Raw genomic sequence first — 26,502 nt, forward strand, 5'->3', positions numbered from 1 at the left:
CAGTCTTTGTTCTTTAGGAACGAAAGGCCAGGCTGCTCAATACAACAAGAAACAATGAAATCAATTAGATTGCAATCACATCCACTAATGCATTTCAGTGGACTATGAAAATGACCAGTGAAACTTCTAAGGGTGAGTAGTTTTGAAAGATCAGCCTTGCATTTGATCAATTAATCAATTTTAAAGCAACTGAGGAAAAAGGGAGTACATTACTTGCTTGTAAGGGGGCCGCCACACACAGGTATTTATATATATATATATACACAAAATTTGGCCTATGGTTTAGATTCAGAATCATCCAACCAACCAAGGAAATGTTTGCTGATGACTTCATTAAATCTGCGGCAGTGTGAAAATGTCTAGAAACAAATATGTCCACGGCACTGAAACCAGTGGGGTTTTTTTTTCGTTTGTTACGAAGAAACTGGTCCTCAGATCCGCTTGGGGAACGTTTAATTCTGATAAAAGATATCCTGCTAGGTTACAAGGGGGCCGGTTCATTCATTTTCCAAAGCCTAAAACACAGTTGACGAATTGTCTACGATGGATTAAGGCTCGCGGAAGAGCGCACGTATAACTAAATGTAAACAATAACAAACACAAAGCTGTATGTTCGAAAGTAAGTGAGGGAGAAGTATCTTCTCTGCGTTTGATTGAGTTATTATCAGTGGTTTATACATTGCAGGAGAACAACTTTCACTTTGTTAGAGTATCACTGACCTGCTGAATGAAGTGTGCAATGTTTTATGCCGAAGAATCGGGTTAGTGATACTAAATGTGGGATGTCATGCAAGAGAAATGTCTATTTGCCCATTTGTATCACATTGGACTTTTAAACAGAGCACTGGGCTCCATTACGAGCCAAGCCATGCCAAATGAATACACCCACTCACTTATAGAGACAACAATTATATTACTCGTGATCTTCCAAGTAAAAAGTACCCACCCTGCTTTACAGTGGCAGTACGATTCCAGTATGTTATCCTGTTGGATGTCAATATGAAGTTTGTGAGGCGTCAAACTTTTTTATATCACTCACCAACATTTCGCTGTAACGCTGACATTGCGTCCTGGTCTGACAAAATCTTAATTCCGTGTACATATCCTTGCGTGAAATAGTTGAGACCTCTCTGTAGAACTGTCTTGGACAAGTCTGACGAGTTTGGCAAACAACATAACGCAATATTATTTGGAATATGCGATAGAGAATCGACTTCAAACATGTTCTGTTCAATCGGCTTTTTGTAAGCTTGTGGGACATGGCTAAGGGGGCGGAGCTTAAGATCGCCATCGGAAAGGTCCATTAGCTAAACATCTGGCAATAATTGTTCTCACAAAACGAAAAAGAGGAGTAAGTCACATAAGTAGACGGAGAAACCAGGCTAGCCGCTAAGCTAATATGAACTCTGAAGTACCAAAACACCAGATGAATAAATGCTTCGGTATGCGGTCCAATGAACTTTTAACAGAAGTCTGTCCGGAACCGTGTTACAGCAGAGAGTAATCAACTACAAGAGCTACACGGTAAGCACAGCAGACGTCCACGTTCAGCATTTTTAAGATGCCGATAGGAGTATGTGATGGTTGTTGTCACGATTCAAGCTAATCTGTCAATTGTAGCACTTGTTGATCCATAGACCAGTCTGGTCAGTCAGCATGAATAATTTAAAAAAATGGATTCAACATTGTAATGTGGCAGAAGAACGGCTCGATAGAGGAGACTCCCTGGGGACGAGCTAAGTAAGGAGCTCACATTGAGGTGATTGTTTATTATCTTGTCAGGGTGATGAAGCTGCAGCTATTGATTTGTCTTCAGTTTTCTTGGTAGAACAAACCAATTGGGTCAAAGTGCTCTGAGCTTCCAGAATGCACACGTCCATTAGGAGGAGAACAACAAGGTAGATTATTTATAAAGAGGTAGGATTAGGAAGTAGGTGTAACTTGCAATATGATATTTTGGATACTAACTGAGAATGTTCCTCTCCATATTTGCGATTTGCAGCGGGCCAAAGCTGTGTTGCCCTCCACTGTCAGAGCAATTCGTACCCTTTGGAATCATAGATTGTGTGTGTGTGTGTGTGTGTGTGTGTGTGTGTGGAGAGATTGGAGTGGTCGGCCTTTGGCGACAGGGAACCAAGCAGAGCTAATAAAAAGCTTGCTGTTTGTAGCTGGTGGGGTAAGGGGGGCTGAATTATATATTCTGATTAAGAGTCTATATATTTCAGCCTGATATATACATATCAAATGTGAATTTTATTTTTGCCTTTTTTTTAAACCCATGAACAGATAAGAGTCATATACAGTGGTAGTCAGGGGCATGGCCTGGCCACTGTCGTGGGCGGTGCTTCCTGTGAGGGGCGTGGCCAGGCCACTGCCCTGGGTGGGGCTACCTCTGACACCTGTCACACAGCTGTGTTGCATGTTGGACACTAATTGAGCAAGCACTTAAATTGTGAATGTGTCTTCGGCATTTGCCAGTTCGTTGCGTCTGCTTTACTGCATCCTTGGATACTCCGCTATTGTGCGTAAATCGCAAGTTTAGTGGAGATCAATCATTGTTACAGCGAGCCTTTGCCTCATTAGTTTGACCACGCCTTGTCCAACTTTCTTAGTTTGCCTCATAGTCATCGGAACTTGTGCACATTTTTGGATCTTGCCTGTTGCTTAGCGTTTTTGTGCTACCACCTGTTTTGGACTGCCTTTTCGTGTTTGACCTTCTGGAATAAAACCACTCTGAATATCATGGCCTTGCCTCGGAGTCCTGCATTTGGGTCCACCCCCATGCCGCTGGCTTATGACAGTGGTACCTCTATTTAAAAAATTAATTCGTTCAGGAAGTCATTTTGTAAAGTGAATTTTTCATAAATTCAAGTCCTTTGTAGATTTAAAGAGGATGAAGGGCAAAATTTATAAAACAGTGGTGAGGCCGGCCATGATGTACGGATTAGAGACGGTGGCACTGAAGAAACAACAGGAAGCAGAACTTGAGGTAGCAGAAATGAAGATGTTGAGGTTCTCGCTTGGTGTGGACAGGTTGAATAGGATTAGAAATGAGCACATTAGAGGGACAGCCAAAGTTGGATGTTTTGGAGACAAGGTAAGAGAGAGCAGACTTCCATGGTTTGGACATGTCCAGAGGCAAGAGAGTGAGTATATTGGTAGAAGGGTACTGAGAATGGAGCTGCCAGTCAAAAAAAGCAATCGGAAGACCAAAGAAAAGGTTGACGGATCTTGTGAGGGAGGACATGAGGATAGTGGGTGTTAGAGAAGAAGATGCTTTAATGCAGCCCTATGGGGGCACAAACCAGTGCAATCTGTAGGCCGGTCCCAAGCCCGGATAAATGCAGAGGGTTGCGTCAGGAAGGGCATCCGGCGTAAAAACTGTGCCAAACAAATATGAGCGTTCATCTAAAGAATCCCATACCGGATCGGTCGTGGCCCGGGTTAACAACGCCCGCCCCCGGCACTGCTAACCTGCAGGCGTCGGTGGAAATTCAGCTACTGTGGGTCGAAGACAAAGAAGAGGAGGAAACCGGATCCAGCGTCAGAAGAAAAAGAGGAATGCACAGAGCCTACAACTGAGTGTAGGGACTTTGAATGTTGGGACTATGACAGGAAAAGCTCAGGAGTTGGTTGACATGATGATTAGGAGAAAGGTTGATATTCTGTGCATCCAAGAGAGCAGGTGGAAAGGTAGTAAGGCTAGAAGTTTGGGAGCAGGGTTTAAATTATTCTACCACGGAGTAGATGGGAAGAGAAATGGAGTAGGGGTTATTTTAAAGGAAGAGCTGGCTAAGAATGTCTTGGAGGTGAAAAGAGTATCAGATCGAGTGATGAGACTAAAATTTGAAATTGAGGGTGTTATGTATAATGTGGTTAGCGGCTATGCACCACAGGTAGGATGTGACCTAGAGTTGAAAGAGAAATTCTGGAAGGAACTAGATGAAGTAGTTCTGAGCATCCCAGACAGCGAGAGAGTTGTGATTGGTGCAGATTGTAATGGACATATTGGTAAAGGAAACAGGGGCGATGAAGAAGTGATGGGTAAGTACGGCATCCAGGAAAGGAACTTTGAAGGGCAGATGGTGGTGGACTTTGCAAAAAGGATGGAGATGGCTGTAGTGAACACTTATTTCCAGAAGAGGGAGGAACATATAGTGACCTACAAGAGCGGAGGTAGAACCACGCAGGTAGATTATATTTTGTGCAGACGATGTAATCTGAAGGAGGTTACTGACTGTAAAGTAGTGGTAGGGGAGAGTGTAGCTCGACAGCATAGGATGGTAGTATGTAGGATGATTCTGGTGGTGGGTAGGAAGATTAAGAAGACAAAGGTAGAGCAGAGAACCATGTGGTGGAAGCTGAAAAAGGAAGAATGTTGTGGCAGCCTTCCGGAAAGAGGTGAGACAGGCTCTCGATGGACAACCGAAGCTCCCGGAAGACTGGACGACGACAGCCAAGGTGATCAGAGAGACAGGCAGGAGAGTACTTGGTGTGTCATCTGGTAGGAAAGGGGAGAAGGAGACTTGGTGGTGGAACCCCAAAATACAGGGAGTCATACAAGGAAAGAGATTAGCGAAGAAGAAGTGGGATACTGAGAGGACTGAGGAGAGGCGAAAGGAGTACATCGAGATGCGACGTAGGGCAAAGGTAGAGGTGGCAAAGGCTAAACAAGAGGCATATGAAGACATGTACACCAGGTTGGACACGAAAGAAGGAGAAAAGGATCTCTACAGGTTGGCCAGACAGAGGGATAGAGATGGGAAGGATGTGCAGCAGGTCAGGGTGATTAAGGATAGAGATGGAAATGTGTTGACTGGTGCCGGTAGTGTACTAAATAGATGGAAAGAATACTTTGAGAAGTTGATGAATGAAGAAAATGAGAGAGAAGGAAGAGTTGAAGAGGCAAGAGTGAAGGACCAGGAAGTGGAAATGATTACTAAGGGGGAAGTCAGAAAGGCACTACAAAGGATGAAAACTGGAAAGGCAGTTGGTCCTGATGACATACCGGTAGAGGTATGGAAGCAATTTGGAGAGATGGCTGTGGAGTTTTTGACCAACTTATTCAACAGAATACTAGCGGGCGAAAAGATGCCTGAAGAATGGCGGAAAATTTTCTAGTTCCCATTTTTAAGAACAAAGGGGATGTTCAGAGCTGTGGGAACTATAGAGGAATAAAGTTGATGAGCCACACAATGAAGTTATGGGAAAGAGTAGTGGAGGCTAGACTCAGGACAGAAGTAAGTATCTGCGAGCAACAGTATGGTTTCATGCCTAGAAAGAGTACCACAGATGCATTATTTGCCTTGAGGATGCTCGTGGAAAAGTACAGAGAAGGTCAGAAGGAGCTACATTGCGTCTTTGTGGATATAGAGAAAGCCTATGACAGAGTACCAGAGAGGAACTGTGGTACTGCATGCGTAAGTCTGGTGTGGCAGAGAAGTATGTTAAAACAGTACAGGACATGTATGATGGCAGCAGAACAATGGCGAGGTGTGCCTTAGGTGTGACAGAGGAATTTAAGGTGGAGGTGGGACTGCATCAGGGATCAGCTCTGAGCCCCTTCCTGTTTGCAGTGGTAATGGATAGGCTGACAGATGAGGTTAGACTGGAATCCCCTTGGACCATGATGTTCGCAGATGATATTGTCATATGCAGTGAAAGCTGGAAGCATGCAGAGGAACAATTGGAAAGATGGAGACATGCACTGGAAAGGAGAGGAATGAAGATTAGCCGAAGTAAAACAGAATATTTGTGCGTGAATGAGAAAAGTGGAGGGGGAAGAGTGAGGCTACAGGGAGAAGAGATAGCGAGGGTCGACGACTTCAAATACTTGGGGTCACCAATACAGAGCAATGGAGAGTGTGGTCAGGAAGTGAAGAAACGGGTCCAAGCAGGTTGGAACAGCTGGCGAAAGGTGTCTGGTGTGTTATGTGACAGAAGAGTGTCTGCTAGGATGAAGGGCAAAGTTTACAAAACAGTGGTGAGGCCGGCCATGATGTACGGATTAGAGACAGTGGCACTGAAGAAACAACAGGAAGCTGAACTGGAGGTGGCAGAAATGAAGATGTTGAGGTTCTCGCTCGGAGTGACCATGTTGGATAGGATTAGAAATGAGCTCATTCGAGGGACAGCCAAAGCTGGATGTTTTGGAGACAAGATTCGAGAGAGCAGACTTCGATGGTTTGGACATGTTCAGAGGCGTGAGAGTGAGTATATTGGTAGAAGGATGCTGAGGATGGAGCCCCAGGCAAAAGAGCGAGAGGAAGACCAAAGAGAAGGTTTATGGATGTGGTGAGGGAAGACATGAGGGCAGTTGGGGTTCGAGAGGAAGATGCAGGAGATAGGCTAAGATGGCAAAAGATGACACGCTGTGGCGACCCCTAACGGGACAAGCCGAAAGGAAAAGAAGAAGAAGAGAAGAAGATGCTTTACTCAGGCTGAAATGGAAAAAGATGACACGCTGTGGCGAACCCTAACGGGACAAGCCAAAAGAAAAAGAGGAAGAAATCCGTTCCATATACCTACCGATCTACTGTCTCTATTTTATTTTAATGCGTAGGTATTGGATCGGACTTGGTATCCGTCAAACCTCCAAATCGAGAGTCTCAACCAAAAAATGAGATCGACCATCCTTAGCTGGTATGCTTACATAACTATACAATGCTTATTCGGCCCAGGGATGGGCCAATGATTGAGAGCAAAGTTGTATTTTAGGAAAAGAAATTGCAATGTCAAGGTTTAGTAAGACTTAGTGACAAAAAATGTCCTTTTTAAAACATGTGACAAAGCCATTTTAACCACACATTTAGGAATAAACTACATTACTCAATAAACTATAATTTGGACAAGATGTTTTCAAATCTTTTAACGTACATTTGTTGACCATACATAGCTAATTTTCTCTAATTAACAATTCATACTTTTTATTGTATCCTGCAAGGCTGCCTTATTCCTAAAATGACACTACTGAAGTCGGACAACAGTGTGTACAACTGACACACCACCAGGGTGCTTGGGGACATCTTAGACTGTATCCTTGGGGGGACAGACTGTCAGAGTCGGCATCACCCTATTCTCTAAGGAAAGAGCTAAAATCAGCTTAGCCCTCCCGGCCAAAGCAGACACAGGCAGCGCTCTGTCTCTTATGCAATTTTTCTTCATTCCTGAGCTTGACTGATCCTCCAAAAGCTGTCAGGAAAGGAGAGAAATGCCCTTTTACAGAAATCTGAGAGGAGCGTGGATGGTTGGATGCACACTGGACTAAACAGTGTGTTATTGTTGACAGCAGCATCTTCCAGAAGTGAGTGAAGCAGGTCTAATCTGTTCTCACCGCAAAGCGCCTCACACCAGCACAGAAACATGCTGCACACGTACACATGCACTTTCCTAACCACTGTGGGAAATTATCCAATTTTGTTTCCAGGCCCACTGAATTGACTCAAAAAAAAAAAAGTTAGTTAATTTGACACACTACAGCTTTTAAAAAGCCTGTCAAATTTGAATGACTACAACAAAAAACTATGTATGAAAAATGAGGCTTTGAAATCTCGAAACCTCGAGCTGCAGGACTGTGTGGGTGTATCCGCCGAACCCGCGGGAAAAAGCCCTTCACCTGCCCATCAAATATGCTCACTCGTACGCTGTGTACTTAAGTGTCTGAGTCAGCTACCGGCTGATAACAGGTACCATTGGGGTTATGCGTAATACAGTTAACTTTCCCGCCTCTCTGTTCTGTGGGGACCCACACACAAGAACTCCAGGCAAGACACTGATGTGTTTGGGACGACCCCGCCGCGGTCCATAGCTTGCGGGCTAGTGAACATAAACGATACAATTTTCCTCAAGGGTCTCTCTTACATGTGGAGCATGTAGCTGGCCTGGAGACTACTGGACGGACCCAATGCCAGTACTGAGAAAGTACTGGTCTCGTACGTAGTAGTAGGCTACTTCACAGTGGTCCAAATTTCCGTCAGGTCACTGCTGACGCCTCATGCGAGTCACCACAACAGGCACTGTAGTCCAAAAAACACAAAAAACTTCAGGGAAAATACATTTTTCGGGTTGTATGCATAGCCTGATGGATAGTGAGGGAGGGACGACTCTCTGATTGCATTAGCGCGTTCTTGTTTTAGCCCAACCCCCCGAAAATGTGAACAACTGAAACTGTTTAATGCAATATCTGAACAATTTAGTATACAAACGGAGCATAACTGCTGTCTGTTGATCATTACCTCTACGAGGCTACGACACACCACAAAAGCAATGTGCGTAAAAAGGAACCACTCCAGCGGTTTAGCCTTGTTGGCGTGGTGAAAAGAAGACAGGCTGCTATAGATGAATGGATGCTAATTACCACAAGCTAAACCACATAAACGTCTGTTAAGTCAACAGCCTAATCTGTGATGTGCCGTGTCCGCCGCATGGCTTTTGAGTTGCGTGTGAGCATTTCAAAAACACCTCGCTTCATCCCGATGTCTGGCCATGCTCTTGCTAATGTTGCAGTTCAAATGAAAAAGAACCTCGACGGTAGTGGACTGAGGCTCGGTGCCTTTTACGTCACTCTGCGTTGAGACCCGATGATTTGGTCTCCATCAGAATTGGTTTACTGCGTTCGTACGTTTGCAAATGGACCACACCGAGGGACAACTAGAATACATTTAAGATGGCCTAAAGGGAACACTAACTAGTTATTTCCTTTTAATTACACTTATACCCGTGATACTCCCAGTTTACAGTACTTGTGCTGGGTGTGGACTACTTCCTCATGGAACTGATAGGTAAATAGAAGTGTGGAACATTCAGAAAGACTTTCCTTACTTTCCTTACACATCTTACAACATAATTCCATTTCATAAAAACATTCAGTGATAATACAATATAATCTGACGAAACAGTTTTTGCATCACGCCCATTGACATCGTCCTACTCCTTCTTGGTCTGCATGCCTTGACCACCAGGGGGACATAAATAGTACCTACAGCAGGGGTGCTCTATGTGTCGATCAATCTAACTATTCAACGGCACAAGAAGCCACTGGTTTCTTTTAGGCAGCACACGGAACTTTCTCCAACAACGACCGCCTCTCTGTCACACTCTCTGTTACATAGTTTATCCCCCCCCCCCCCCGCTCTTAAAGACGTACACTTATAATCACAAATGTTACAGTACTTACACAGTCCATCAATGTGTTTTATAATGACAGCGTCCACCACCGCTGCTTTAGTTAGAGACACAGTCTGGGCAACGTAGAGCAAAGACGACCTTGACGTGCTGCTTATGTTTACCTTCGATATTAATGGAGAAAGTTAAAAAAGAAATGATGTTGTTTTAAGTTACAATGACTGTCGGAGTATGTGAATAATCGTAAGAAAAAGTGGTTAAACTGGACGAGATTTTCTCTTTTCCGAGTGGGAAAGATCTAATGTGAAGCCAAAGTAGAGTACCCTATATACGAAGAAGACACTCTCTTCTAAACTCAATAAGTACAATATTCATTAATTAAATGGTTATGACTATCTATGCTACCTTTGTTCACCAGTTAATAGAGTTTAGCACTGTATGTTAGCAATACACTAACGTACTTTGGATGGATGGTTTGATTAAATGCACAACATGTCAATGTCTTTGTTTTATATAAAAACTTCGACTGGGGATTGCAATTAACATCTTGAAGCAAGCACTTCACCTCTTTTTGGAGGGTTAGTTCACTACCTGCTGCTTGTTTTGTAGTTTATTGCCATAATTTACTGCTCTTAGTACAAAGATCAGTGATGTATAATGAAAATCGCTAGGTCCTGTCCGTCGTATTATACCCGTAATTTATAATAGATTAAACTCTCACCCCAGCTTCTATCACACACACCCTTCTCTTGAATCTGAAAGCAAGATGTTAAGTGGACTGCGTCATCCGTTACGTTCTTTCATGACGTCAAACATCCTGGCGGAAGCTCCAAATGTTACTTATACAATCCGGGAAAGTGTTAGGGAGGGTTAGAGCAAGAGTGTGCATGCGATAGCGAAAGGGACACATCAGGACAGAGCAGATGGAAATGGCATTTTCTGCTTCTGTCAGCAATCCTGACATCCTACAGTGGGGAGGGGGGGAAAAGGCGCAAGGATTTTATCAAGAGCTTCATTAACTCTTCTAAAATGTACAGAATGTTCTCATAATGTTAGCAGGATTATTCACGTAAAGGTACCCACTTTGCCTCATTTCTTCTAAGGCACACCTGTCAAACTCAAGGGCCGGGGGCCAGATCCGGCCCGCCGCATGATTTTATGTGGCCCGCGAATGCAAATCACGTGTGTCAACTTCCATGATTCTTGCTAAAATCTGTACAAAATTTCAAATTCTTACATCATAAATGATAACCCACTCCGGATTCCTCCCACATCCCAAAAACATGCCACATTAATTGAACACTCGAAATTCCAAGCTGTGATTGTGAGTGTGGCTTGTTTGTCTCTTATGTGCCCTGCGATTGGCTGGCAAACAGTTCAGGATGTCTGCTGCCTTCTGCCGGTTGACAGCTGGGATAGGCTCCAGCACCCCCTGCGAGTCTTGTGAGGATAAGCGGCTAAGAAAATGGATTGATAAATGATAACATTGAGATATTGCAAGCATTTTTCTGTTAACAAACAACACTAGTTGAAAAACCCACTCCCCTTGAGTTCTGAAACCTTGTTTTCAAATGTCACGTGTAAATATGATGAGGCAATTAAACAATTTTATGGTTTCACAGTCATAACGGCCCTCTGAGAGAAACCATAACTACAATCTGGCCCGCGACAAAAATGAGTTTGACACCCCTGTTCTAAGGAGTGGAGATATGTTATGTAGGTAGTGTAGACATTTTACTGTTTTTCCATTTTTAAGGGTCCCAAACTGACCCAAGAGGTACCATGCCAAGAAAAACACTGTGTGCTCAAGTCAAATTACCAGCAGATCACAATCAAATCTAAAAGTAAAATTAGAAAGTGGAAAAATATACCTCAAAAACTAACAGACACCAAACTACAACGTGTGAGATGTTGGGAAATCTCACAACAGTTCAGCTCAGTTAGCTTCTGACAACACAAGTCTTTGCAGTAGAAGGTCACTTGAGAAGTAGAGAAACGTGTCCTAACCATAGAGCAAGAAATGTGTCTTACCTGCGCCACAAAAGAGGGTAGAAGAATTGAGCAAAATAGTTACAATTGTGACTTGACTTATAAGTTTAATCTGTTCCATGACCACGGCTGCACCTCAAGACACTCAATACTCAAATTATCTTTCATCAGCAAAATGAAGTGAAATGCCATTGATCTGTTCCGGCACACAAAAAGCACCACATTTAATAAAATGAAGACACTTTTGATCGTCACCATAAACAATGTCGGACACGAAGACAGACACACACACACACACACACCACACACACACTCTTCCTCGTGCGTACGCGCATTACTCCTTCGTTGGTTTTCAGCGCCTTCTTCATCAGATGGGCGGACTATCGGCATCCAAACGAGGAGCCAAAATTGGAAAAATTCCAGGAGAATCGGAACTGTTAGTCCTGGTTCCAATCGATTCTCAAGACTCGATGAACCAACTCCACTATTAAGTGAAGGTACGACTGTAGTTAAATCAGATGACATATGAATTCATTTTACCAAGTTGATGCATATATCGCTTCCTGTTTCCTCTCATTATGCATCTGTCAGGTGTCTTTAAAAAGAGGGTAGTTTTACCTCATCTTAATTTTACCGTACATTACTTAGCTTGTCTTTACACAAGAAATTTGAAAATTTTATTTTGTTATGTTGGAAGCTCACAGCTGCTCCAAACACGTACTTAAACACAGAGTTTTAACATTGTGGGCAGCTGAGCTCAACACTGTAGCCTATAATTACATTGCACTAGATGTGACATGAAATACGCTCAATAGAGCTCTCAGGGCCTCAGCAGTTGACATTTAAACTAATTTCTACCAAGCGCACTCCTGTCAGTGGATGATAACCGTCATTATTTCTTACTGCTCCTGTTTAACCCCAGCAACTCAAAATGTCGCCAAGAATATCTGAGAAAATGTCCTCGAAACAGGTCAATGATGGTGTAGCGGTGCACTCGCCTGACTTGGGTGCGGACAGCGTGGATCCAGTTCCCACTCGGTTTGAATGTGAGCGCAAATGGTTGTCTGTGTCTATCGAGCTCGTGCACCTACGTCACCAAAATCACGTGACTGGCCATATTGCCGGTTAAACAAAGCATTGCTCAATGCTAAGTCCGTTGAGACGAAATGAAAATATGTCTTATAGCATGACGCCCAGAGTTTTGTCCGATACCGTTAAACATTTAGAAGGTGATAATAAACGAAGGTACGTGGAAAAAATGAGAGACACTTGGCATAGAGGACCCATATTTAATGCCGAAGTCAATGTTTTCGCCTCTATGAAATTGGACTGTTAACCTGCTTCCGCTTGACTTGAAGAACTGGATCCACACATGGATCTGGTGAGTAAGTCATTGAGATTTACACCGAAAAGTTTGAAAGTATATAAAAGTCTGGACGCATACAAATACTTTGTTGCTGGATCTGTTCACAATCAGGAATAAATCCCACATAGTGATGGACCCACTCATATTTTTTCAATACAAATACCAATATTTAAATAAATGTCCCCTCCTTTGACACAAACTCTCATTTATTAACTATGATTGGAAGAAAAAAAAAGAGGACAAGGAAGTCAGTTCCTCTGTACACGGAAGCCTATCAGTGCCACACGTAAACCTCTCCGCAACAGACGGTTTATTTTCTTTTTTTAAATACGCATTGTTCTCAAATGAGTCAATTTGGCATTATAAAGACTTATTGGTAATTTCAGTTTGAGGAGAATAATTCCTACCTGAAATGAAATGACCACTACACAGGCGCGTGTATTTGATTGGGCACCATCCATCACATTTAATTGCCGAAATCCATTGTTTTTGGTCTTTTCAGATGGTATTCCATACAAATACCAATATTTAAATAAATGACCCCTGGTTTTACACAAACTCGCATTCATTAACTATGATTGGGAAAAAAAAAGACAAAGACGGCTCCTCCATACATGGAAACGTATTGCTCCCACACGTAAACCTCACTGCGACAGAGTGTTTATTTTATTTTTTTTAAATACGCGTTGTTCTCAAATGAGTCAACTTGTCATTATAGATACTAATTGGTAATTTCAGATTAAGAATAATTCCGACCTGAAATGAAGTGATCGCTATACAGGTGTGTGTATTTAGTTGGGCACCAGCCGTGACGTTTAATTGCCGAAATCCATCAATCTTTTCTGGTCTTTTCAGATGGTATTCTATAGATTGATCTCTTTGAATATCTGTCTCGTCTGTTTTGACAACCAACAGCACAACAGGTCTCAGGTATTGTAAATATTCTCCTCCGGTTCAATGTCTCCCACAATGTCGACCAGCTCTGTTCGACCGGCAATATGGCGCCGTGAAAATGGCGACGTCACGTGTACGAGCTCTATATGTGCCCTGCAACTGACTGACAACCACAGTTCAGGGTGTAGTCCACTTTTCGCCCGAACTTAGCTGCAGCGCACCACAAAGCAGTGTTGACAACTGTTCAAAACATCAACAAGAATTCAGAACCTGTATGACAAATCCCAGTATTTTCCGCAATTCTTTATAAACTGCACCGACACGGGATGTGAGGGCAAAGTTAACCTGGCAATTTTCCACTTTTTTGTCTCCAACACAAAGAACCAGCAAAATTGCTGTATCAGAGTCGCCATCTTTCACGCATAACTCAAAGAAACGGGGTATTGGCCCAACATACATACAGCAACACACCCTTGCGCAATCAGATACAGTCATTCAACGACATCAGCCAGGGCCAGAACCTGGGCACACAAAGACAGTTGCTTTCAACACAACAGGGGGTCCGAGAGGACTGCCCACACCCCTACCCCTGTTTTGTCACTGTAAAAAGCAGTTGACCTGGCAATTTTCTTCCTTTTTTTTAAGTCTCTTAAACAAAAGTACAGGAGAACTTGGGCATCAGAATCGACAACCAATATAAGATTTGGTTAGCAGAACATTTGTTTTAGGTGAGAGAGGCATGGATGGGGAAAAAAAAACAGGTGGGATGCAAGGAAAGAAGAGAAGTAGGCTTAAGGATGAATTTCAAGATGCCTGGATTAAAAAAAAAAAGGATGACACAACCAAGTAAGAAAGTCATGGGAAGAAAAGATGCCAACCTATTTACGAAATGAAATGAAAAATAGATTAAGCATATAGGTATTTTTGGCCCACCTTGTGCACAGTAGGAATTCCTCTTTGATTTTAAGGTGCTTAGAATTCCCATGTAATTTGGGTTATTCAAACACATTCACAAATAACAGTACGTATCGAATGGTACGAGTGGTTTTAAAATAAATATGCTGTTATGAACCCGGACTGAGAAAAAGAAGGATCCTCACGCTTGCTTATTCCACCTGCTCTCCTCACCCACTCGGCTAAGCTATACTAGCAGCTACTGGCACAGCTAAGCGGCTAAAGATGAGTCGGGGCTTTCTGCTTAAATTCATCACAGAATCCGATTAAAAAAAACAAGTGAATAACTGTGAAGGACACACGTAGAAGCACAAATGTGGAATACAGCAATATGCGTATACGTCCAACCTACCCATGTCTCCAGCGTCCATTCCGTAGCTAACCCCGACGACCGTGTCAGCATCATCGGATGATGCGGCCCCGGACAGAGGACTCCCGTCCCTGGGCTCCGACGAGCCGACCGCTCCCTCGGCTTCCATTCTGCCTCCGGGAGGTGATGGTAGTGGGGGGGATAAACAGGTAGGCGACGACGCGTACTGTCGGAAACCCGAAAAATAAGGAACGGGAAGCCTTATATATTGCGGATAATCAGTGTGGAAGACATGTTATCCGGGAACGGCGGCTTCATTTGCTCGGACAGCGGCTCGGTGGACACAGTCTCCCCCGGCTCGACTGCACTGCTGCACCGTCAATCTGCGACGGTTCAACCACAGCAGACTGGTTCAGGGCTCTGGGGCTCGGCGACGCCCCCTAGCGGCTGAGTTGGAACGCGGCATGCTCGGAATCACTTTCCTGAGCTTCGGGCCAAGGCCATAGACAGTCGCACTCACAATCACAATTTAGAGTTAGTTTTGGAGATGTGGGAGGAAATCGGAGTGCCCGGAGAAAACCCGCGCAGGCACGGGGAGAACATGCAAACTCCACACAGAGAGGGCTGGGATTGAACCCAGGTCCACAGAAATGTGAGGCCAACGCTTTCCAGCTGCTCCACCGTGCCGTCCCTGTATTTATGAAATAATTCCAAGTTATTTATATGGTTTAATTCACAATGACCCCCCCTGTGGCCCTTGACAAAAATGAATATGACTTCCATGCTTTACAGGGTCTTTTAGGTAATTGTACTTTATCCGAGTATTTTTCTGATGACATTTTACTTTTAGATTACTCCATACATTTGAAAACACTTTCTACTTCTTATTTGTTCAAATGGATTTATTATTGAAAGGCCGAGAGCAGGACGTTCTTAATGTAGAACGTCCTGCTCTAGGAAAACCTTTTTGTTACTGGAAAGGAGGAAAGCGGAAGTTAGGAAATACCGTATATATAATGAAATGAAATCAACTGAAAATGTAATTTAAAATGTAACTAAGTGTGCAAGAGAAGAGCAAAGGAAAGATAAAGGTAGAATTTTGAGAAAACAAGCAAAGAATAAACCCATAAGATAATTTGAACTTTTGACCACATAAAAATAAAGTTATTGAAATTTTCAGTTTTATTATTTTTGCCTCGATTTTTAATGTGAATGAACTTATAAGCTAAAGCAGTAATAATTGTGGATCAAATCGTAACAGAAATTCACTTTTCACTACAAAAATACTGTGATTAAAAAAAAAAAAAACAAGACACAAGGTTGAGATGTGATTGAACTGTTTGAGATCTTGGGGATTTATGAGGCAGAATGTTAACTTAACATAAAATAATAAACGCTCACCCTCTTTGTATCTATGAAATTCTAAGGACAAAGATCACCATATTTTTTTATGTTTTTATATTGCCATACAGTTAATTGGCAATTTATGTTTTCTTATTATTTTTTTAAATCACATATTGCATTATGAGCTGCAAGATGATTTATTCATCCCATGAGGGGCATTAGACAATTTTATTAATATTTGTTGTCCTTTATTTTTTAATGCTGAAAAAAAAAATGACATTTGACATTATGACGTGTGTGTGACCAGTTTTGTTTTTGGTCCTTTTTTTCCATTATAATTCCCCAAAACAGATTTGCAATATTTGGATAATATATTGCGTACATATAAAGTTTAATCCCAAATAGGAAAACAAACATAAACAGGAATACCAGGCACATGTTTTTATTGTCCATAATGGGCTGGATGTCTGTCAGCCATTTTCAGAGTGTGAGTAGTTGTACTTTATTTCAGTTGGATTAGGCAGGTGTTAACTTCTCTTTACACTTTAATGCCAGTACTACGGAAGCTCATTAGCATCAATTCCAGTGTCGCTACGCAAACAACGCTACATTTCATCGGTTTGCTCTGCGTCTCCTTCTCCCCGGGCCACGAAAATGAACAAAAGCTCGGCCAGCATCCCCGGCAGAGTTGCACGCCAATTGCATCGGGTCTGTCGTTTCCGTCGGGCGGCTTTACGGACAGACCGTCACACGTCCGGGTTTGAGCCGAACCCTTATCCACCGATGCTCAGGGAGAGAGAGAGAGAGATAGGAAGAGTAGGAAATGAAAGAATGGCGAGATGGTGGGGTCTTGGTCATTTAGGCGTTCAGATACGGAAGGATATCCACCTCCATCACCTGCAAAAAACGAGTCCACATCCAATTAGAATGTCCACAGAAAGAATTAACCAATGAATGAAAGGGAACAGAGAAATCCTGCCCACTATCTCTGGCCATGTTCATCGTGATTTCTTCCATCGGGCTTTTTTTATTATATATTATATATATTTATATACAATGTGAAAATGACTGCTCTCTTTAATCTGTTTCTTATCCAGAATTTAAGTCGCTTGTAGCTTTTTTTGAGACATAGTTGCAAGAGTGGCTCAGAAAAGTCGCTAAAAGTTGCCAACACTGACTGTGCTTTGTGAAAGAATGCCTATCTGTCCGCAGCCATGTTGTTATTGTAAGCAGTGCATATCAGTTAAGGCACATTTTGAGCTAAGAAAGCCAGGGAAATTAAAAAATAATAATAATAATAAAAAAATCTAAATTTTCTCCACAGAATGTATTCTTTTCACACAAAAAATGTCTTCCACCAAAATGTAATAAAAAAAATACCAAAATATTTTTAATGGATTTTAAAACATTAATTTTTAAATTGATTATTTTTCTCTTCTTTTTTTTTTACAAAATACTATCCCCGCCCCAAAAAAGATTTTTTTTTTTAAATAAACAAACAAATAAATAAATAAATGCAAATAAGTCAATACAATTGATTACATTGCCCCCCCACTAAATTGAAGCTCTTTGTATACGTACGCTTGGATCATCCATGGGTCCATATCGCTTCACCACCTGACCCTCTTTGTTAATCAGAAACTACAAAAAAAGACAGTTAATTGCTTTATTTTTCATAGTATTTGCTGCATCAAAATAGTACAATTTGCACTGTAGTTTTCTGAAAAATAAATGATAAAAGACGAGATTCAGTAATTCCCATGAAACATCAGCTCCGTGAGAATGTGAAACTTAATTTGGAACTCGCCTTTGGATTTTCCATCAAACTAAAAGGGTAATCAAGATGTAGTGTCTGTTATTTACCTTTGTGAAATTCCACTTGATGGCACTGCGGGGGAAAAACAAAAAAAAGCACATTCAAAAACATTTTTCAGTGCGCCATTAGGATACGTGATGGGAAGCCATCTTACTTTCCCAGGAAGCCTCTGCCGTTGGGCTGCTCCTTCAGCCATTTCCACAGCGGGTGAGCGTCGGGCCCGTTGACTTCGATCTTACTGAACATGTCGAAGCGAGCGTTGTACGACTGCGCGAACTGCTTGATCTCGGCATTAGTACCTGGCTCCTTTCAATCGAGAAATAACAGAATATACAATGGTGAAATCACAAGACGTACATACATGCCACCATGAGCAGTGAATCATTTCACGGCCGCCGCCATATTCCGACTTCCAGTGAAACCAGCCTCCAATTAAAGTTCTTTCCTATTGTTAGAGTTATCGTTAATATATTTATTATGGACTTGCAACAAAGCCAAAGTATCATCCTTGTTTCGAAGAGTCTTGTTCACATGACGAGCTCCTACACACAGACGCAACAGTATCTTCCTAGAAGTGGCCAAGGACAACTCCATCATAACCAAAGAATGTGCCACATCCTCAACAAAAACTTTACCTTTGTTCATTTCATCTGCTCACCCTTCCTTTTGATCCTGTGTTTTCTAATTAAAAAAAAAAAAAGTACACGAGAGGCTGGTTCAGAACATGTTTGGAGACTGTAACTGGCCTGTCTCTCACGTCCTCCTGATCAGAAGAAAGATGACTTCTTGTCCGTTATTTGTGCAATTATTCCAGGAAGTTAAGCGGTAAACCTAACACCTATGTATATCATATAAGATTAGAAGAGGGTGTGCAGACTTGTGCCACCACACTATTTCAATTATTTGTACTTTCATTATCAAAAAGCTTAAAGAAATTTCTTTAAGTGAATGTTATAGGAAAGGTCACTAATGGTGTAGTGGTACACACGCCTGCCCTTTGATGCGGGCCGTGTGGGATCAATTCCCGCTCAGTGACAATGTTGATATCTGCCCTGCGACTGACTGGCGACCAATTCAAGGTGTAGTCCGCCTTTTGCCTGAAGCTAGCTGGGATAGGCTCCAGCTTTCTCGCAACCCTTGTGAGGATAAGAAGCTTGGACAATGACATGGATGTTACAGGTTATTGACAAGATGAAAAAAAAAATTGAAATAATTGATGTTCTCATTTTCTAGATCACAAAAACAAAAATCATATGAACAGGGGTGTGTAGACTTTATACATCCACTGCATACAGATCTAAATTTTCCATAACCAAACAGATGAACAGCACAGCTAAAACTAAATAAAATTACAGGAAATTCTGCCACATCCGTTATGGGGTGCGCCACCAACGCCACCGGGCGTGATGACATCCATGAATGAAACGAGACAGATGGGAAATGAACAAAGCGGGTGTACCTGGTTGGCAAACTGGTTGGAAGGGAAGGCAAGGATGCGTAAACCTCTCTCAGCGTACTTGGCGTGCATCTCGGCAAACTGAGAGTAGTTTACGGGCGTTTTGCCTCATTTGGAGGCCACATTTGTGATGATGACCACATTACCCCTGGGGAGGGGGAGGAAAGAAAAAAAAAAAAAAAAGTACGCCGTCAAAACTCGTGTGATTGATTTGTAGATGGAAGACACGCATGGAAGTAAACGCTCACCTGTATTTTTCGAGAGAGACCACGTTGCCGTCGATGTCGGTGGCTGAGAAGTCGTAAATGGACGTGGCCGAGCTCCAGTCCTCCGTAGGGGAGCCCTGTGGGAAGACAAAAAAAAAAATAAAAATAATATAAACTGAATTCAAAAGTATTAAATCGACAAAGTTAGATAACTATATGTACAATAGTTAAGGAAACTAATAGAAATTGATCAATTAAAACAAATAAAATAAAAGTGAAATAACCTCATTAAATACAGAATAAAATAAGTCTAAAAGAATTAAGAATAAGGCACACAACAGAAATGAAACATCTAAAATAAAATATACACAAAAATGGCATTTAAAAAAAATTAACACAGCGGGCAGAAATAAAATGAGGCTGCAAGTATAAATTAATATATAAAAAAGACCTGAATAATACAGTAAAATAAAATAACCTAAATTAAAATGAAAGAATAGAAAACACTATAAAGTACAATAAAATGTAGTGAGATAAAATAAACTGTGTACTGTTTATAGGCTGAAAAATTATTCTGTATTAACATAATCTAAAATATAATATATTAAAACGGAACAGCACGACTGTGCATTCAAAACATAGCAGAGAAACTTAAAAAAAAGACCAACCAATGTACAGTAAAAGTACACAAAGAATATTAAAAAAAACGAAATATTAAAAACTGATGTCAACATTAAAACAAATTGAAATAGAATAAACATCGACTTGGGTGATTCATTATTGACTTATAAAGCAGACAAGACATTGTGTACACTTTTTGGTCAAACAATTAGGCACACCTACACAATCAGTCTGTGAAAAATGACAATGAGAGCATTCGAGCATCAGATGTTCTTCCATGCCATCCACTTAACTAACACGCTCAAGTCTCACCAAAGCCTGCAGCAGGACACTGAACAGGACAGCGGAGCCTACGAGACGCATGGCTGCCCTTCACCGAGCTCCTCACAAGAAAGAACGCGTGCGATCCACCTCCTTTCGCGTTTTGAGCGCCGCTCTCTGCTTGTCCCCCCAGCCTCTTATCAACCCGGCCAGGGATCAGCGACTCAACTGATAAGCTGCCGTTACCCAATCGCTGACGCGCCGCGGTGCTGACCCGTAATCCACATCACACATGTAGGGCTTTTGTGGTCCAGAGTCCAGCATATTGTCATAAACGCATAAAAGGGTCATGTAAAATAATAATTGAAAAGATATGATCCGTAACTCTGGCTGATAGTTTCATGTCATTTTAGGATACATTTTTTTCATCATTGCCGAGCACATCTGCTTCACAGCTAAGAAGTGACGGCTTCGAATCTTAAGTGTGCTCCATGTTCCTCCCACATTGCAAAATTATGCATATGAACTTAATTTACACCTCTAAATAGTCTATTAGTGTGAATGTGTGTGGGAATGCTTGTTTGTTTGTTTATCCTGTATGTGCTCTGTGGTTGGCCTCTCCAGATGGTATCACAATAACAAACGGATTAAAATGATGACATCACTCTGTTATGTCTGCGCTAAACTGCCCCCAGCTGGCCAAAGGTGCCCAAACCAGAAGGAGAAGTATAATGCCCATTAAAGTGAGGTAAACAACCAAATACAGAATAACAATAAAACAACAAACCATGGGAACAAACAAGGTGGCAAGTATGAATATATAAGTTATATAAGATAGACAGATATAGGCAGGAAATAGGTAGGAAATGAGAGAATGGCAAAATAGTGGGGTCTGGATCATATATAACATTGTCTATGCAATTTGTTGTCACGTTCAGAGGCGAGAGAGTGAGTGTATTGGTAGAAGGATGCTGAGGATGGAGCTCCCAGGCAAAAGAGCGAGAGGAAGACCAAAGAGAAGGTTTATGGATGTGGTGAGGGAAGACATGAGGGCAGTTGGGGTTAGAGAGGAAGATGCAGGAGATAGGCTAAGATGGCAAAAGATGACGCTGTGGCGACCCCTAACGGGACAAGCCGAAAGGAAAAGAAGAAGATGCAATTTGTTGTCACTACCAGATAAAAAGAAAAATACAATTGTTAAAGTCCTAAAATGCACACAAAAGGATCATGAATACTAAATGATTGCTGACAGCAGTAATGTGAGTGGCAGCAAAATAACAGCAGCACATGTTCCAACCAAGCTCATTGAACATTTTGAGACACAGAGACAACACACACAAAAATAGTTTGTACTTTACCCCAGAGGGAAGGACAAAGTAGAGGAGTATCGCCAACGACACTCCACCTGTGGCCGCAGCCGCGCATGCTATGATGAAGCCTAACGGCCTCATTTTGGCTCGAAGCGAGCAAATTTGGATCAAAACAGTGACAGTGAAGAAGCAACACCACGCTTTCCTTGTGTGTTACGAAACCGCAAAACAAATACTTTTTAAAACCTCAACATTGTTTACTATGTCCGAATGTAACAATATGTTCTCGTCCACGTTTTTCTTTTAACATTATTATTTTTTTTTTTTTTTACATATTGGAACTCCGCCCATCCGGTATGGTGAGCCTTCCTCTAACGTCATCAGCCAGCGACAGGGGATGATCGCGTGCTTCTAGTCGCAGCAGGCAGTCTTTATTAGTGACAAAATACTCAATTTATGAATAATAACTGAAGTATAACTTGGCTAAATCCCGAAAGACTCTCTTGATAAAGTATGGACGATGAAGAGGAAACATACAGACTGTGGAAAATCCGCAAGACTATCATGCAGGCGAGTTGTTTCGTGTGGTTGTTTTGAAGCGAGCCCGTTAGCTCGCCTTTGCTAGCTGCATTCTCGTCACTTTCCCCCATCCGAAAGTGAAATTAAAACTATTTACCCGAAAGGCGAACTCATCAACGAAAAAACACTGTTCATCGTTACTTTATTTGCCCTCAAGAGATTAATTGTTCCAGTAGGGTCCACAATGAAAATAATAAAAGCAGCCATGCCATATGGAGAAATGAAATTTAACAGTTTCTGATCTGAACAATAAAAATATTGCATACGGAAGTAAGGATTTCCTTAGGGGACTAAGGCAACCTGGCACACGTGCTTCAGATGGTTCCTTCTAGTGGATGCTTCAGAGTGTCCATGATGGCCAAAAGCTTGCCAGAAGTGACTCATATCCGGTTAAATGTTGACGTTCTGTTCCAGCTGTGCCACGACAGAGGCTACCTGGTGACCCAGGACGAGCTGGACCAGACTCTGGACGACTTCAAGAGTCAGTTCGGAGACAAACCCAGCGAGAGTCGACCCAGACGCACGGACCTCACCGTGCTGGTGGCGCACAACGATGACCCCACCGACCAGATGTTTGTTTTCTTCCCGGGTAAGCTCACAAAAATATCTAAACACCACCCCCATTTCCTTATGCAGTGTGTAATTGACTTTTTGTACTTGTGCAACCTTTCAAAATTATTTTTTAATCGTTTCCTTATCTCTGTTACTTTAAAAAAAATACACTGTCATTCATTGTTTTCCCCATTTATTAAATGTAAAAATATTTCTTATTTCAACCGTGATTAAACAAGCCCTAAATGTGTATTTCCAAATTTAAAACCTTAATATTTTCAACTTTTCAAAATTAGGTTTTTTTCCACAAGGATAATTTATTTTTTAAATTTGGTGTGCAAAGGGTCTTAGATTATTCATTTAAAATGTCAAACTGAAGCATAAAACAGGGAATTACGTTTTACATTTACATCCTTTTAGTACATTAGTCTAATGCTAACAGTCACACAAAAAGGGAAACTATTTGAAGCTGATATTTGAACACAAATGGTGGAGCAACACATTTAAACAGTCTTATGCTGCTCCCAGCTAGCCCTGTTTGAAAGTAACATAACGACCAATGTCCGCCCCCCCACCACAATGTACATTTCATAATGTTTTGCATTTATACAATTTCTCCCCTCCCTCCCCCCAATCATGACTTTTCTGACCTGAACCAAATATAGTCGCTTAAAACTCAACCTAAGTTACCTCCAAATAGTTTCACGTGTGTTGTACTTGGTGTTTTTTTTTTTTTTCCCCAGAGGAGCCCAAGGTGGGCATCAAGACCATCAAGATGTACTGTCAGAGGATGCAGGAGGAGAACATCACGCGGGCCATCATTGTAGTCCAAATGGGCATGACACCCTCGGCAAAACAGGTTCAACGTCACACCGTACTGGATGTATATAACCACATTTATCTATCGGTGCATGCGTATACTTATGACTGCATATCCCTTCATAGTCTTTAGTGGACATGGCACCCAAGTATATCCTGGAGCAGTTTCTACAGCAGGAGTTGCTCATCAACATCACAGAACATGAGGTAAAAAAAAAATCATCTACGCCAACATATATGTCATCATTTTGTGGCAAATTTAATTATTTCATAGATAATACTTAGACCCCTGACAGTAAAAAGCTGAAAGTCACGTATTTTGGTTTCAAGATTTAAAAAAAAAAAAAAAGTGAAAACCAAAATACTGACAAAATCTTGGAACAGATTAGGCCATTTACATATAAAAAGCTCTTCTACTTACAAATTAATTAATTTTGTCAGTACCTCTATATATTAATTTAAATGCAGCGCTGGTCTGAAACAGTTAGTCAAATCTCTTTTTACTTGTTTAAACTGGATTTAAAAAAAGTATGCTTTTTGCCATGTTGTCAAAAGTCAAAAAATGAAGCATAAGTTGTTAAAACGGTGACATGAAGTTTTGAAGTGCATCTCATAATGCGAAGGTAAACTTCAGTTTGTCTGTCTTTCAGCTTGTGCCAGAACACATCGTGATGACAAAAGAGGAAGTGACAGAGCTTCTGGCCCGATAGTATCCATTGAAGGCATACACAACACTAATATGCATATTTATATTGTTTAGACATACGCTATCTCATGGGAAACAGTCTCTAAACTTTTGAAAGGTGATGTAGAAAAGCACAGCGCGTTTCTTTCTATACTAAGTGTGCGTGTATTTTCCTGAACGTCCTCACCTCAGTAAACTGAAGGAGAGTCAGCTGCCCAGGATCCAGGCCGGAGACCCCGTGGCTCGCTACTTCGGCTTAAAGAGAGGACAGGTAACAAGGCAAAGCCTGCAAACGCAATACGAGGCAAAGAGGAGGAAAAGTAACGCTAAACAGGAAGTGGAGTTTATTGTGAAACTGAAGCATCTGAATGATTAGTGCAGTGTCATTAATCCAATTTATAAGTACTGTATTTGCTAATGAATTGGATCAAAAAGACAATTGTGTAAATAGCAAGTAACAATAATTGCTAGCATGAAAAAGACCAGCAAAGCTTGCCAAATAGTCTCCATTTTGTTAGCTGTATCGCCCTCTACTGGTGACTGAAAAGGTAGTAAAATTCGACAGTCGCATACTCCACGTGTGCTTCCAAATTGTAGGTTTTATTCCACAGTCTGCACACTTTAGGGGTTTATAGTTTTAAGTAACATTTTCGGGAATTAACATGCTAGTGCAAATGCAATATTTCAATTTTCATTGTATTTTTCCTCCTCTTCGACTTGTGATGCTTTCCTGCATAAATTTTATAAAGATGATTCTAGAATTTGGAACTGAGACTTTAAAGCTCTAAATGTTGGTCAAGGTTGTGAAGATCATCAGACCGAGTGAGACAGCCGGACGGTACATCACCTACAGGCTGGTGCAGTGACAGGTGACACGTGTCCAATTTCGGACTTATTTTATTAAAAAAAAAAAGTACAGGACCAGTGAGAGTGACTCTTGCCGTCAATATTTAGCTTCCAACATGTCGCTGGAGAGCAAAATTGGAAGATGTTCCAGCTGCACTACTTCATGGATTCCTCTTGATTGCGTTATAGTTCTGCGTTTCTATTCTATAAATGAGTTTTGTAAAATAAAGATGTTGAAAAAAAGATTGTGTGATTTCTTCCATTCAGCAGCCACGAGGTTAAATTTCTGAACATGAAAAAGATAAACATCACAAGCGGCAACGTAAATTAAAGTTAGATCATTCTAAAGTTAAGGCTAGGATACTTTAAAAAAAAAAAAGTGTGGGGGGGCAGAGAAAACATTTTCCAAGTAGTAACTATGTTAAGGTTGAATTGGTTCTAAGGTTAAGGCTAGGACGTAGTTAAATTTAAGTGATTTTATTTCATATTCAAGGATGCAGAAGAATTTAGACCAAATGCTGGAATAGGACGACTAGAGGTCTGAGCCCCCAGTCCAAATGAAGCTTCTCCAGTCTTCAACTGGGGTGGGCAGGTCCAAAACCGCCTCATCTTAGAACAAGGATAGAATCCATCCATCCATTTTCTCCGCCGCTGACCCTCACGATGGTCGCGGGGAGTGCTGGAGCCTATCCCAGCTTTCAAGGGGCAGGAGGCGGGGTACACCCTGGACTGGTTGCCAGCCAATCGCAGGGCACATCGAGACAAACAGCCGCACCTATGGGCAATTTAGAGTGTCGAATTAATGTTGCATGTTTTTGGGATGTGGGAGGAAACCGGAGTACCCGGAGAAAATCCATGGGGAGAACACGCAGGCGGGGCCGGGATTGAACCCAGATCCTCAGAAATGTGAGGCCAACGCTTTATCAGCCGATTCACTGTGCCGCCGATAGAATACAAATATTGTATATTCCTATTGAGCATTCCTTTCCCCCAATGGACTTGCTTCTTGGAAAAATACATGGGAATTATATAAACCTCTATAAAAATATGTACAGTATATGTATTCAAAATAAAATGGTACCTAATGGAGCACTCATAGAAATCAGCAGGCCTGAAAGATTCAACCGTTCCTGACCTTTGGGCCAATTAATTCACACACCAAGAAAAGGAGGGGTGGAGTGATGAAATAACTACAATCCCACTAGAAAGGTCAGCGGCCTCATCCCTAATAGTGTGCCTTACAAGAGAGAGTTCAAAGTTGTTTTAGAACTCATTTGAGGAGTTGCTTGAAATAGGAATTCCCTTCATTTAGGCAGCATCCAAACAAACAAAAGATCAAAAAGGTAGACAAAAAACAAGGGTTAAGTTCTT

The 26,502-nt window shown here is 41.7% G+C and overlaps 3 protein-coding genes across 8 annotated transcripts in view; 1 reads left to right on the forward strand and 2 right to left on the reverse strand.

Annotated features, from left to right (window-relative positions):
* Positions 1–15,094, reverse strand: part of pip5k1ca (phosphatidylinositol-4-phosphate 5-kinase, type I, gamma a) — a 43,318-nt gene extending 28,224 nt beyond the window's left edge. For 2 of the 4 annotated variants that reach the window (XM_061824224.1, XM_061824223.1), the window contains exon 1: positions 14,679–15,093. In XM_061824224.1, the coding sequence (XP_061680208.1) occupies positions 14,679–14,805 (127 nt within the window). In that variant the 5' untranslated portion in view covers positions 14,806–15,093. Of the gene's footprint in view, positions 1–14,678 lie in introns of all 4 variants that reach the window. The other 2 variants (XM_061824225.1, XM_061824226.1) reach the window with 2 other exon arrangements.
* Positions 15,095–16,406: 1,312 nt separating this feature from the next.
* On the reverse strand, positions 16,407–21,939 carry gpx4a (glutathione peroxidase 4a). Of its 3 annotated transcripts, none has more exons than XM_061825606.1 (7): positions 21,699–21,939; positions 19,501–19,595; positions 19,256–19,400; positions 17,951–18,102; positions 17,844–17,868; positions 17,562–17,621; positions 16,407–16,877 (listed from the first exon to the last, which is right to left on the reverse strand). In XM_061825606.1, exons 1-7 carry the CDS (start codon positions 21,789–21,791, stop codon positions 16,839–16,841), a joined length of 609 nt encoding a protein of 202 aa, XP_061681590.1. In that variant the 5' UTR covers positions 21,792–21,939; the 3' UTR covers positions 16,407–16,838. The 3 variants fall into 3 exon arrangements, with proteins under 3 accessions (XP_061681590.1, XP_061681592.1, XP_061681591.1); XM_061825608.1 differs by lacking the exon at positions 21,699–21,939 and adding an exon at positions 20,392–20,550; XM_061825607.1 differs by lacking the exon at positions 21,699–21,939 and adding an exon at positions 20,302–20,441.
* Positions 21,940–22,010: 71 nt separating this feature from the next.
* Positions 22,011–25,384, forward strand: polr2eb (RNA polymerase II, I and III subunit E, b). The gene is made up of 8 exons (XM_061825605.1): positions 22,011–22,220; positions 22,644–22,818; positions 23,525–23,640; positions 23,727–23,807; positions 24,251–24,309; positions 24,478–24,556; positions 25,086–25,154; positions 25,240–25,384. Exons 1-7 carry the CDS (start codon positions 22,164–22,166, stop codon positions 25,149–25,151), a joined length of 633 nt encoding a protein of 210 aa, XP_061681589.1. The 5' UTR covers positions 22,011–22,163; the 3' UTR covers positions 25,152–25,154; positions 25,240–25,384.
* Positions 25,385–26,502: the final 1,118 nt, after the last annotated feature.

This window comes from Syngnathoides biaculeatus, chromosome 7, assembly GCF_019802595.1.
Source record: "Syngnathoides biaculeatus isolate LvHL_M chromosome 7, ASM1980259v1, whole genome shotgun sequence".
NCBI classification, from domain to species: Eukaryota; Metazoa; Chordata; class Actinopteri; order Syngnathiformes; family Syngnathidae; genus Syngnathoides; species Syngnathoides biaculeatus.